The sequence below is a fragment of the Metschnikowia bicuspidata genome (assembly GCF_001664035.1).
Source record: "Metschnikowia bicuspidata var. bicuspidata NRRL YB-4993 chromosome Unknown METBIscaffold_5, whole genome shotgun sequence".
In the NCBI taxonomy this organism is placed as follows: Eukaryota; Fungi; Ascomycota; class Pichiomycetes; order Serinales; family Metschnikowiaceae; genus Metschnikowia; species Metschnikowia bicuspidata.
This window is the reverse complement of record NW_017387735.1, coordinates 53028-65609: the sequence shown is the minus strand read 5'-3', so window position 1 is coordinate 65609 and position 12582 is coordinate 53028. Positions and strand designations below refer to the sequence as shown.

Below are 12582 nucleotides of genomic sequence, written 5' to 3'. Positions count from 1 at the left end.
ATGTTCGTGTTTTTAATGTTCGTGCTTTTAATGTTCGTGCTTTTAATGTTCGTGCTTTTAATGTTCGTGCTTTTAATGTTCGTGCTTTTAATGGTCGTGTTTTTAATGTTGGTGTTTTTAATGTTGGTGTTTTTAATGGTCGTGTTTTTAATGTTCGTGCTTTTAATGGTCGTGCTTTTAATGGTCGTGCTTTTATTGTTCGTGTTCTTTCTTTGTTTAGTTGGTTCATTTGTGTTCTTTCATCCTCTGGTTTATTTCTTTGACTTGTTTGTTTCTTTCTTTGTTTGTTTTTCTTTTTTTTTCGTTTCTTTGTTTCTTGTGTTCTTCGTTTGTTTGTTGATTGTTGTCTGGGTGATGAGGCGCTCGGCTTCCTCGCCGCAACACAGACTGTTTCACTTAACACCGTCCGTCGATACAGACCCATGCCAAATTTTCTTTCTTTTTTTGGTCACCAACAACGGTCGTGAGCTGGGCTGCAAACGAGGGTCGTTTGTTTTCCGGTTCCGGCCCGGCCTGTTTTTTTGGCTTGCTTTGTGGGCGTGGTTGGCTACGCTTATAAAGGAGTAGTGGAGGTGTCCCCCTTGGAATTTCGCAATCTCTGGCCGCGAATCCCATTTCTCGGGCCGGGCAATTCCACAGACATTGCCGGGTTATATGTCTTTACCTTACCGTCTGCCCGAAGCTGTATTTCAACGTGGGCTCATCCTAGGAATCGATGACGTAATTTCCAATACGTAAACTCATACGGACAAGAGGATCGTCCAGGCCGTGGAAGACCGGGCCGAGGCCCGAGCATTGGTACGTATCTGGGAGCTGTTTAAGGTATATATATATATGATTTGTATAGTTTTGCTGCTTCAGATGTATCTACCAAGAAAGACTATCAGGTGTCCACTCAATATCCTCCCAACAACAAATCAGAGTGTCAGGGAGGAGGCTTCTCCCGTAAATTGTTATAACCAACGCATTCTGAATTCCAAGCCCCAGTTCACAGATAAATATAGTTCGTTTGCAGAGGGGTGCTTGTATTGCTTTATCCAAGTAGTCCTGAATGAAATCACAACGGGAAAAGGTGATGCGTGCCTGGTGTTGAAAAAGGCCGAAGAGTTTCGCTCAATGGTCAGGCCGGCATTGAAAACATGACAGAAGTTTACTTTTACATGACCTTGTGTAAACAGGCACATGATACAAGTCCGTGCCGGTGGGTATATCCGGTCACGTCGGGCTTACGTGAAAAATCATGTAGAACGTAGAAATGAGTAGATTTTGAGGTGGTTACAACTAATGAAAACGAAAGATTATTGACCATTGACCATTAGCTTCTATTCAGTACCAGATCTAGCCAAACATGCATGAGAAGTAGACAATGTCCGGCGTATTCGATTTTCTGACAGGAGCGTGTGAATGTTCGAGGCCTAGCACCCTCTGTCTCATAGCTTAAACCTGTTTTCACATGTAACAGCACGTAGGTCAAAACACCACAGCCAACTTCGCCAGGTCTATGTTCATTCGAGATTTCATTTGTACATCACTAGTTGACCTAAAGAACACTCCACTCCCATGTCGCCTCCGCGAACACATTCTCAACCACCTAGCTTTTCCCGCCGTATCTTCACTTTCTTCCAGCAGAAGGTATAAGGGCACTTACTTCCATCGACTTTGTTGAATCCCGACAATCTCGCCTTTCTGCCTTGGAGATGTATGTAATTGCTTCGAGGGATTCTTGTAAATGGAGAGGTTTCAGGAGTATCCAAGGGCAGCGGCTCACAAGGCTCTACGTAGCTCTCTTGGTTTCGTTTTAGTTGTTCGCATGTGACCCACTTTCACCCTAAGTTCAGCGAAGATTCTCATCTTCTGGTGAGAACGGTGCAATTTAAGCGGGATACACGATTGCTTCCTTTGTTCACTCGAGTACGAGCTTTGCGGCCATGCACATACCTTCTCCTCGTAGTATTATATATACGGTGCACAACAGCCCAATAAAGCCAACTGCCGTCTTGAACATCTTACAAACTCGAAAAGGCTCATATTTAGACTTTGAACATGGCCACGCGTCAGATGCTAACTCATTGGACTTCATTGCACCTGCAAATCGTGCGATATACCATCTTGCATGAATCTAAATAATTATGTTTTTCAGTATAAGAGAGAGTATATGTAACACCCGCCAGATTCTCAGCATTGACTCTTTACATTCTAGTCTCGTAGCGCAAGATTCATAACAAGCATCCCGTACCGAAAACGCACAAAACGCGCCACAACTCACTCGATTCCACCAATGGGTCGGCTTCGAGCCCCTAAAACTCCTTCATTTGAAAATCATAAATCTCACGGGGCTGTAAGTGCACCCCGAGGAATTACCAATGTACCCTTGGTTTGGATGTTCGAAAACTTTTGAGCGGTGCACATCATCTCACCAAACCACAGCACAAGGACAACCGAATCTTGGTACAGCGAGCTAGTTCCAAGTGGTGTTGTTCACCACGAAAATCAACTGTAGGTCTCTAGTGAAACCTAAACATTTTTCTCGGACTAAAAGGAAGCGCCTGCCAAGGGCACGTCTGTCCGCCAGACGTCCTCTCACTGTGGCATGCTAGTATCATCGCCTTGCCATCGCGCCATACCATGAGTTAACGTGTTGAGAAATTTCGCAGTCAGTGGTTTTGAAAGCCTGCCGGCACTAACCTTTCTATTTTCTTCCCACCTTCAAGCTTCTGACCCTCAGCAACAAAGAAGAGCTTCCCTCTTCCTCCTCGAATGATGAGCTGCGATACTCGGTGGAACTGTCATTTGATCCTCGGCGTGCTGTAACATCACTGCCGCTGTTTTTCCTTAGCCTCTGTGCCAATGACTTTTTCCGCCCGAGACCACCCTTGTTTGCACTGGGCGATGAAGAAGAATCGTCTAACTTAGGCGCAGGAGCTCCATTGAGGAATGTCGTCGAACCCAATCCAGCGGTCGAAAACCCATGGATCGGAGCTGCTTTCTCGTGAGCATCGAACGCCACAACAGATGGGTTAAGGCGAGGAATGTCACCTTGGGTCCCAAAGGGCTTAGCCTGTGGGGATCCTTTTGTAGCGGAGTGCAGCCTGGCAGATCTCCCGATGATCATGTTGTGGTCTTCTATGTTTCCGAACGCAAGTTCTATATTATCCTTTGGACCCGCGTTTGCTTTCATGGAGTTGTTGGGCCCGTCTGCAGGGAAAGCCATGACAGGAGCAGCTTTCACGTTCTTGTTTCTGTGAGGTGCACAGGCGTCAAATGGCCCGTCGTGGTGAAAACGGCCGCCAAAAAATGCGCTGACATCTAACTTATCAATAACATCTAAGTTTTTGGGTTGGTGTGGAGCCACGGCCTTCTTTTTGGATTCTTTTGACTTGTGACGTGATTTTCTCTCTTTGTGTTTTGCTGAGTCGCTATGGGATCGGTGAGGTCTACTGGAGCGCAAGGACAGTTTCAGCGACTCCTTCTCCTTGGGGTATGTTTTCGATTGTGCTTTTGGGCCAGCCGCCTCTTCGTAAGATGGGGGAGGCGGGACCATTTTTTGCGGTGACTTTATGTCTTTGGATGGCGATTTTAATCTCGTGGCCTGAGCAGGTGGAGGAGGTGGAGGGTCTCTGTGGTGTTTGTATTCCCCATTCATCGCGGAAGCAAAGGGATTATTGGAGGACATGGTTCTAAAACGGTATTAGTATAGGCAGACAAAAATAGGTCGAGTATATTCTCTGGCAGCAGCAGTGGCTCGTTGAGACGAGCGGATTCAGAACGGCAGGAAATTTGAAGTTTGTTAGGGCACCCGAGCGATCAAATGCGTCTTGAAACGACGCGCAATGTTGCAGCAGGCTTCAGGATATGCGTCGGATAGACTCCTGTACCGTACCTTGCTTTCGCGCCGTTCCGCGGCCACTGGTCTAGTGACGAGGGGGATAAGCCATTTCGGCCGGAGGCTGTGCTAAGGGAAGCAAAATGGTTAACGACAAGTTGACAACAAAAAAAAAGTGATTTTCTTTGGTTGAAAGTCTGGAACATTGCTTCCTTGGTGCTGCAAATCCGGCGCCTCGCACATGCCCCCACATATCCATTTCACGCGCTAAGGCCTGTCTTTCGTGTTGTCTAGATCGCTGGCGCGTCGCAGCCAACGCCTGGCCACGCGGAATTCGGCTTGCTCGGCCTGCTCAAAGTCTCACATGTTAGCCCCTATTTTTCGCTCCATTTCGCAGGCCTTCTCTCTTTTGCGTGTCTCGATTGCTGCCCAGTGGGAACCTTAAATTGTCTTGCTATTTCTCTCCGAAACAGCGCGGCCTTCGAATAGGCGCAAACACGCCTTGAGAATGTACGCCTGTGTGCACATAGGGGCTGGCGGGTAAGACCTGGATCGAGAGAGGCTGTGCTGACTTTTGGCGGCACAAGCAAAACAGAGACAGTATAGGGGAGTGCTAGTCGGCGATGTTTTGGGCACGAGACCATGGAGAAAAAAATCCTTCCACAGGTCAGAAAAAAAAACGTGGCCAAAAGTTGAATGTAGAATGTGTCAATCGTGCGTGGTCAACACCAGTTCCCAAAGTAGAATGCGGGAGCATCACATGCTTACAAGTGTTAGCATGGACACATCAACACGGGGTATATAAAATGGATATGCTGCCACCAGAAAATGCTCGCTTTAAAATGCTGAAAAAGATTATACGTACCTGCTATAATTGACATTTGTATCGCTACCTGTTCTGGTCTGGCTGGGAAACGACGGTCTTTGAAATGCTTGTTGCTCCTCCTCGTCAGACTGGTCTGACATGAGACCCCTGTTTTTTTGGACCCACTCGTCAAACGCCGAGTTACTCAGAGGGGTTGACAGCACGGCACCCTGAGCGCCGATTTGGCGGAATGGGTTGGTCGACAGCCTTCGGCCCACGGAATCGTACAGCAGATTGTTTTGGTGATACATGGGCAGGGCACAAAAGGGCAAAGACTAACGTGACGGGCCGTAGAACGAGTACGTTATAAGAAAACTGTGATACAACACTGAGGTCACAGTAAAGGGTGTAAGTAGATACGTAAGCACGAAAACCCCGGAGTGCACGCTTCAGTCGAGCCTGGGTCGCGCACGCCAACGGGTGACGTTCTAGACACGTTCGCGTCAAAGTGGGGGCAAGCAGCTACAGAACAATGCATCTCGTACGCAGCACTGATGCCAAAATCGCAATGCCCCGCGAGAGGCTGCGTGAATAAAGAGAGATGTCAATTAAGTAGCTCCAGGAGGGTATTCAAAAGAAAGTGGAAAACCAAGGGGAACCTGCAGGAAAACTCAACTGAGGCGGAAATTTGGCTTTCCGTGGTATAACGGTCATTATCAGCCGTGCAGACCTGACGCGCCTCGCATCGCCGTGGAAACAAGTTCTTATCGCTCAGCTCATCTTTTTAGTGTGTATCTGCGGCTAATTGAACTGTAGATCTGCGTCTAATTGAACTGTAGATTATGCGATCTAGAGATATAGGGTACTGTGGGTACACGCACGTCAGGTCAACTATGTGTCCTGAAGCAAAACAATCTAAGTGAGATATGCATGTCGCGATTTGGGCGGCCTCTGCCCCCACGCGTGCACTTGACGCATGATGTGACTATTTTCAGAAAGAGCTCCACGTCCAATCTGAGGGAACGTGATTATATGACGCCCGCCTCTCAGAGCCACCCTCGTTTTTGAAACCAGGCCTAGTCGCCCTGGATTTGAGATCGTAAAGTGGGTGTGCCTGCAGTGCGTGGCTGGCGCCTATGTATGGGTTATCAATAAAGACGTATGGTGTGTCAATGTCGTTCTTGGCCCGACTTCTTTGGTTGAGCAAGTATAATAGCCGCAGAGAGTTATTGCCACATGTCTTACACACTTTGCAGAGTTTGAATTTCTCATGCAAAGACGCGAGCCCCATTTTTTTTTCCGTCAAGTTTTTGAATAGAGGAATCACAATGCGTGCCTTAGAATCTAGCATGATGCCGGCGACACCTTCATCGCCAAAGGTGGAGGACGCCGCTGAGAGGCTGGAGATCACTGAGCTTGAGTTTGAAGATCCGCTGTTCGCCCGCAGCTGAGTTTGGGTGTCAGCTGCGGGCGGGGCAATCTGAAATGCTTCTCTGCTCTTATATAGGCAGTTGTGGCAGTAGAGTAGGCCACAGAACCTGCAGTGGTGTCGTCCTCGTCTCTGCGGGTTGAAAAAACCCCGAAAGACTTCAAAGCAGTTCATGCAGTGGTCGGAAGAACTGTTGGGTGCCCAGTGCTCATGCGTGGGCTCGGCTCTGGAATTCTGCAGAGTGGCGTCCTGCGGCATCTCAAACGGGAACTCGCCTAGCTTGGCTTCGAAAGAGCCTTCATCTGCACTCAGATCATGAAGGAAGTCTTCCTCGTTGATTTTGTCGATTTCCTGCGGAGGCCGGAGCACCGCAGGCAAGCACAACGGCTTTTTCTGCGTGTACACCTGCTGGATGGCGGGCCCGCTGCTTGGCATGTACACACGATTTCTGCCACTTGCGGGCTTGCAAAAGCTATTTGCACGTTCTGCGTGTGCAGCCCGCTCTTCCAGGGTGGTGTTTGCATCGAGGTTTTCGATGGCTCGCACAAGCTTCTGTTGCATGAGTGGCGTCGTGCCAGGCAGTGCACCCGATCCTGAGCGGAACTTGGCGGCTGTTCCGTAAATCTCCGGGTACTCGACTGTGTCTAGCGAGAGGATATTTCCTGTGGAAACTAGAATCCCCCACTTCTGTTTGATGGGCTCCAGGTTCCTGCGTGTGGGCTGGTTCAAGTCGGCAGTTGCGGGCCGGTACTCCAGCTGGGCATCTTCATTCCCGCATCCGGGTGTTGTGGGGCCTGCTTGCGACGAGCCGTCTACATTGTGTTCCGATGACTCACTTTCCTCGGAGAGCTGGAACAGATCGCCTCTCAGCAGCGGGTCCGGGGTAGCAGAGCTTTTGCGGTCCGTGAACGGCCGGGGCAGCTCGGGCTTGTAAGTATAATGGGTGGCCAGCGACATGCGTGGAGCCCTGATACGGTCATCGTAGTTGACGTTGTTGAAAGTGGGTACGTCTGCAGGCTTCAGCACGTTCAAGAGGGCCCTGTCTATGTTGTGCGGGATAGCCGACGTAGCCATAGTGCTAATAATGGGCCGCTTCGAGAACGAGAAAGGGGGCAAGTCGGCGTCCTGGGCTGGATCCGAAGGTTCCGTCATTTGCAAATCTGCGTGAGACACTTAGGTTGCGAGACTTCCGAGGAGGTCCGTACGTGGATGATCAAGGATTTGCGGCGTGTAGACAAGGAATGAGGATTCAGTGTTTGTGCTATATGCGTATTTCCAGGGACGCCAGGTATCTTTGGAAGCGAAATCTAGGAAGCCCAATCTCGACATCCAGATTGATAAGACCTCGCTATCAAGAGCAATAGTGCATGCAGACGCCGGTTAGACCGAGGTGCAGTGCGCGCGTGCAGGGGCCTAGAGTAGGGGGTTTGGAACGCAGCAGGGGTCTTTGAGTAGGGTGTTATGACATTACGCTGGATGCGGAACTGCAAGCTTCGTTATTCTTATATTGTTCTGTGGCTGCTCAACAAAGGAAATGTGGGAAACCAAACATGAATGATATTCATCACATGTTGTGCAGAGCAAGAATTGTTTCATCACCCCAGCAATAACCTACCGTCTCTGCACCCAGGCATGCGCTGGATGCCGGGAAAAATCTCATATGTCCGGCTGAGGCGGGACTTCCGCGAGCGCACTGCTGTGAGGCTTCGAGCAGCTGGTCACATGACGTCTACTGTTGTTTAGGTTTCCAGCATGGTATTTATTCTGGTATAAACTGGCTGTAGCTACGCGGCAAGCCACGCATGTTTCCGCAGCCCCGGTCCCGGAACTGGAGGAAAACACAGAGTGGCGGAGGAAAAGCAATGTCTATGATTGGTTGTCGGCCACGGGCTGAGCACCCGAAGTGATTCCCCTGCCACGTCTGGCGAGGGCATCTCATTGCTGGGGTTGCCTAATCCTTCAAGACCACGTACAAAGCATGGAGAATGGCGGGGAACCAGAAGAAAAGACAACACACAAGGTTAATCCAAAGTGGGGTCGTGAACCCGCATTTCATGAACACGGCTAAAGGAGGCAAGAAGAGGGCTGCAGGCGTTAGTAGGACATTTGTATTATTCAATGCTGCGAGCGTCGTGACACATACCCAAGATGATGGCGATGATTTTTTCGGAATCCATGTTGTGCTGGAAGTCTGGGGAGAAGTAGTGGTGCGAGACATTTTGTTCTACTGAATGCCCCTATCAGAGAGACCCGGGCGAGGCCGCGTCACGTGACCGCACGGCGCTCGGGCTGGCCGCAGACGGCCCCAGCAGGGCATTCGTGTGGCGCCAGTTTCTATCTGTATTTTTGCAGTGTTTCTGGAAACGGGTTTTATTTCGAGAGGAAACAGAGCAAGAAATATCACGGTACTTGTGCTCGGTGCACCACGGGAACCAGACATTCTGCTGCCACCTTGAGAAGTGAGGGAAGGGCACTACCAGAAGTGTTCCAGGAATCTAAAGACCGGTATTTTTTCCAAGCAACGTGCGAAGAAGGAAATGCCCTCTTTCGGGTTACTTGGTCACTGTCACTGTCAATGCCAAAAGCCAGGGCAAACACCATCCTGCATCCAACGTGGACATGTGACTGGGTCAGCCTGGCGATGGGGATTCGGATTCATCTAGAAATGGAGTGATGTGCCACCATGTGATTGATGGCCCTTTAAAACCAAGTAAGCCACGAGCCAGTGGGCTCAGCTTTCAACCGCAAGTCCTCCTAGTCATTCCAATTGCTGGGTTACCAAATGACATGATTGGCAGTGCACATAGCGAGCATCGATAGGGGGCCATTTTGCTACCACTATTTACGGACTAGCATTTTGGCACAAAAAATTACAAGCGCCCCGCATGTTTAATTCGCCTCGTAATCTAGGCGGTGAATACATGCTCATGTCTTGCTTCACAATTACGGTTATGGATGCGTAGAGTAGAGTGGTCACGTGGCCCTGACGCCCGACACGAACACCAATATATGCTAGGGCAAGAGAAACAAAACGCCCCTTGCTAAATCACCCAGCTCATCATGTTTCCGATACTCGTAAAAACATGCATTTCGTAAATTGACATTTCATTGGGAGACACGTGGGGCGACTTCTCTGAGACCATGTCGGGTCAATACACCACGTGCCGGTAACGGCAACACTATATGCACACCTGTATTACTGTCTGGTTCGGCAGTATGAACGGCACTGGATGTTCCTGGCCCCGCCTTTTGCCGCCTATTTCTAGAACGGTCCCTTTTCGTCGCAGAGAAACTGAAACTTCGTAATTTGAGGTCCGCTAAACCATAAAGAGTTCCGTGGACTTGATATCAACGCAGGCCTGGAGCTCGAATGTGAAGTAATTGGTCCCATTCCATGGCTCAATTTTGACAGGGTGGAGTTACCAATTTAGAAACCGGGCTCTGCACAGTGCTCAAACCCCAATACACGGGAATTTGGCCACTTCCGAGGGCAGCTGCGTGCATTCCGGATTGTTTAATTGCAATAGTGTAGTGGTTAACGTCTCTCTTTGATGCAAGCGGCTTTGGGATATAAAAAGGCAGACACCCAGCAGCTGGATCGGATCAATTGACTCTTTTCCACACAAACCAGCAACACAGCTTGCGGCCAAAAGTCTTGTTTCTGCAATAATGGTTGCAATTTCCAAGCTCGTGAACAACGGGCTTCTTCTCGTGGGCTCCTCTTTCTACAGAGACTTGGCCACTCCCCAGCAAGCCTCGGTTGAGTCTTACAATGTGGTGAGATTCTTGGGCGGCTCAGGGCCATACGTGCAGCACCCGGGATATGGGATCTCTACCGATGTTCCTCCCCAATGTACCTTGGAGCAGGTGCACTTGATGTCAAGACACGGCGAGAGATACCCTTCCAAAAATGTCGGGGCTAGTCTCGAGACAATCATGGCCAAAGTGGATAACTACAACCAGACTTTTGTTGGCGAGTTGGCGTTCTTTAACGACTACACGTACTTTGTGTCGGATTCGGACTACTACGAGAAGGAGACCTCGTCCTTCAACTCCGAGGGCACGTTTGCCGGCACTGCCGACGCCCTCAGACACGGCATGTCGTTCAGATCAAAGTACCAGACGCTTTTCAACTCGTCCGAAGAGACCCTCAAGGTGTTCACGTCCAACTCGGTCAGATGCCACGAGACCAGTAAGTACTTTGCACGCGGTTTCATGGGCGACGAGTACGACGACGAGTCGGTGGACTACTACATCATTGCTGAGGATAGTGACATGGGAGCCAACTCTTTGACCCCTCGGAAGGCGTGCACCAACTACGACAAGGACATCAACGAGGACATCATTGATCAGTACAACATGAGTTTCTTGGCCGACGCCAGAGACAGAATCGTCGAGGGCAACACCAACTTCAACTTGACCACCGATGACGTCGAGAACATGTTCGAGTGGTGCGCGTACGAGATCAACGTCCGCGGCTCGTCGCCAGTCTGTGATCTTTTCACCAACGAAGAGTACATTCGCTACTCGTACTCTGTCGATGTCGACAAGTACTACTCGAACTCGTTCGGAAACAACATGACCGCCACTGTCGCTGCGCCATACTTGAACGCCACGATGCAGTTCATGAAGGAGGAGACCCCCGAGTTCAAGGTGCTCTTGGCTTTCACCCACGACACGGATCTTGAGATCTTCCACTCCGCACTTGGCCTTGTGGAGCCGGACCACGACTTGCCAACAGACCACGTGCCTTTCCCCAGTCCATACTCGCACGTCCAGGTGACGCCCCAGGGCGCCCGGATCATCACCGAGAAATACAACTGTGGCGGCACTTCGTACGTGAGATACTTGATCAACGACGCCGTGTTGCCCATCAAGACGTGCCAGGACGGCCCCGGCTTTTCATGCGAGATGTCGAAATACGAGTCTTATATCGAGCTGAGATTGCAGGGCAAGGACTACGAGACCCAGTGTGGCATTGAGCCCGGTGTGCCCTCCACGGTGTCCTTTTTGTGGGACTACAAGACCGGAAACTATACTGCTGCCGATATTGACAAGTAGGCGTGTCTGCTCGCAGATGGGAGCTGGGCTTCTGGATGTTTTGGATATGGATACCCACCTGGACTTCAGAATTGACGCTCCTAGAATTCATAATTGACACACTTAGACTAATAGACACCCTCTTGGAATTGAACATGAATACCAATCAACATTCATAATAGACGCCATCCCGACTTTATCATGGCCAATTAGTTGGGTCATAAGTCCGCTCGGGTTTTACGGTAGACACCAACCCAGCCTCCAGAATGGATACACCCTTATACTTGGTAATAGATACTCAAAAAGACCTCAAAGTATATACAGATCTGGTCTTCAAAACAGATACCAGCTCAGTCCTCTTAATCTGGATCTACTCAGACTTAATCATGAACGCTCACCGCCATTCCATGAGACACACTCGCTTCGACCCACTCAGTCTTCCATTGGATACCAGCGTAGACTTCACAGCTTGCAACCAAACCAAATTATTTAACGCCAGAAGTTCAGAAGATAGTGAATCAATGGTTCATGTGTTCGTTGTGCACTGATGAACGGTGTGCTCGGCACCTGGGTCGGTGCGCCTCAAAGCAATAGAACAGAACCTAAGGAAGAGATGCGGGCGAATATACTACTAGGTCAGATTTTGTACCCCCACAGATATTTATTACGAAACTATATAAAAAAGCAAAATACCTTAGCAACAGTTCTGGGCATGTACCTTTGCAACCTATCCAACAGCGGCGACAAAATGTTGGACCTCGCGCTGGCTCAAACTCGACTTCCCAATGAAGTATTCTGGTCTACCAGCAATACCCGCATTTCCAAGAAGAAGAGAGTCTGTCTTCAACCTGTACTTCCTTTAAGTTTAGATCGGCTCCTCTTGTGTCACAGTCTCGTCCTCCTCCACCACTTCTCCATCAGATGAATGTCTGACGACATATAAGGCATGGAAAACCCCAGGAAACCACAAAAGAAGGGTCAATAAGATGTTGATCTTGACCTTATTGTCGAGGTAGCCTTGGGCAATGTAGACTGCCACAGGGGGCATAAGAACAGCTGAAAGTTAGTACGAGTGAAGTAATAAAGGTGGGTATAATCCCCGGATAGTTCGCATACATATAGCAGCAGCAGAGAATTGCCTGGCATCAGCGTTCTCACTCATAATAGCAAGTTGATGTAGAAAGAGAGAAGTGAATTGAAGCCGGGTTTCTGGAGGGCTGCCCCGCCTTTTATAGTAGAGTGCGAGGCTGCAAATGGCCACAAAGCTGGTGTGAGCACTGTAGCAAGCCGAAAAAGAAAGAAAAAACAGCCTTGGCAGTTAAAGTAGACATCGCGCTAAAGACAATAATGCTGTTGGTCTATAATGCCGTGAGTATATAATGCTGTTGGTCTATACGAGCAGATGAACGCTCTTTGCTTTTACTCGTCAAGTTTCAGATCAGGTCGTGCAACAAGATTTGCAGCCATTTCGGAACAAGAATTTAT

At 49.4% G+C, this 12582-nt stretch overlaps 6 protein-coding genes across 6 annotated transcripts in view; 1 reads left to right on the top strand and 5 right to left on the bottom strand.

The window, feature by feature from the left end:
- METBIDRAFT_206796 (uncharacterized protein) overlaps positions 1 to 700 on the bottom strand; it is a 1545-nt gene extending 845 nt beyond the window's left edge. Inside the window, exons 1-2 of the mRNA XM_018855001.1 lie at positions 153 to 700; positions 18 to 122 (exon numbers count right to left, since the gene is read on the bottom strand). Of these exons, the coding sequence (XP_018710252.1) occupies positions 18 to 122; positions 153 to 424 (377 nt within the window). The 5' untranslated portion in view covers positions 425 to 700. The remainder of the gene's footprint in view (positions 1 to 17; positions 123 to 152) is intronic.
- A 1703-nt stretch (positions 701 to 2403) lies between these two features.
- Positions 2404 to 5279, bottom strand: METBIDRAFT_206678 (uncharacterized protein). Its single transcript, XM_018855000.1, has 2 exons — positions 4689 to 5279; positions 2404 to 3677 (listed from the first exon to the last, which is right to left on the bottom strand). Exons 1-2 carry the CDS (start codon positions 4937 to 4939, stop codon positions 2690 to 2692), a joined length of 1239 nt encoding a protein of 412 aa, XP_018710251.1. The 5' UTR covers positions 4940 to 5279; the 3' UTR covers positions 2404 to 2689.
- A 340-nt stretch (positions 5280 to 5619) lies between these two features.
- Positions 5620 to 7209, bottom strand: METBIDRAFT_45193 (uncharacterized protein; the record flags this gene model as incomplete). The annotated part of the gene is made up of 3 exons (XM_018857890.1): positions 5620 to 5895; positions 6040 to 6892; positions 6968 to 7209. The coding sequence occupies 3 exons, from the start codon at positions 7207 to 7209 to the stop codon at positions 5620 to 5622; spliced, it is 1371 nt and encodes a 456-aa protein (XP_018710250.1).
- A 799-nt stretch (positions 7210 to 8008) lies between these two features.
- METBIDRAFT_45174 (YqaE/Pmp3 family membrane protein) lies at positions 8009 to 8234 on the bottom strand (the record flags this gene model as incomplete). The annotated part of the gene is made up of 2 exons (XM_018857887.1): positions 8009 to 8142; positions 8201 to 8234. The coding sequence occupies 2 exons, from the start codon at positions 8232 to 8234 to the stop codon at positions 8009 to 8011; spliced, it is 168 nt and encodes a 55-aa protein (XP_018710249.1).
- Positions 8235 to 9311: 1077 nt separating this feature from the next.
- Positions 9312 to 11596, top strand: METBIDRAFT_32796 (histidine phosphatase family protein). The gene has a single exon (XM_018856131.1). It carries the CDS (start codon positions 9727 to 9729, stop codon positions 11116 to 11118), a length of 1392 nt encoding a protein of 463 aa, XP_018710248.1. The 5' UTR covers positions 9312 to 9726; the 3' UTR covers positions 11119 to 11596.
- A 143-nt stretch (positions 11597 to 11739) lies between these two features.
- Positions 11740 to 12261, bottom strand: METBIDRAFT_32795 (YqaE/Pmp3 family membrane protein). The gene has a single exon (XM_018856130.1). It carries the CDS (start codon positions 12143 to 12145, stop codon positions 11963 to 11965), a length of 183 nt encoding a protein of 60 aa, XP_018710247.1. The 5' UTR covers positions 12146 to 12261; the 3' UTR covers positions 11740 to 11962.
- Positions 12262 to 12582: the final 321 nt, after the last annotated feature.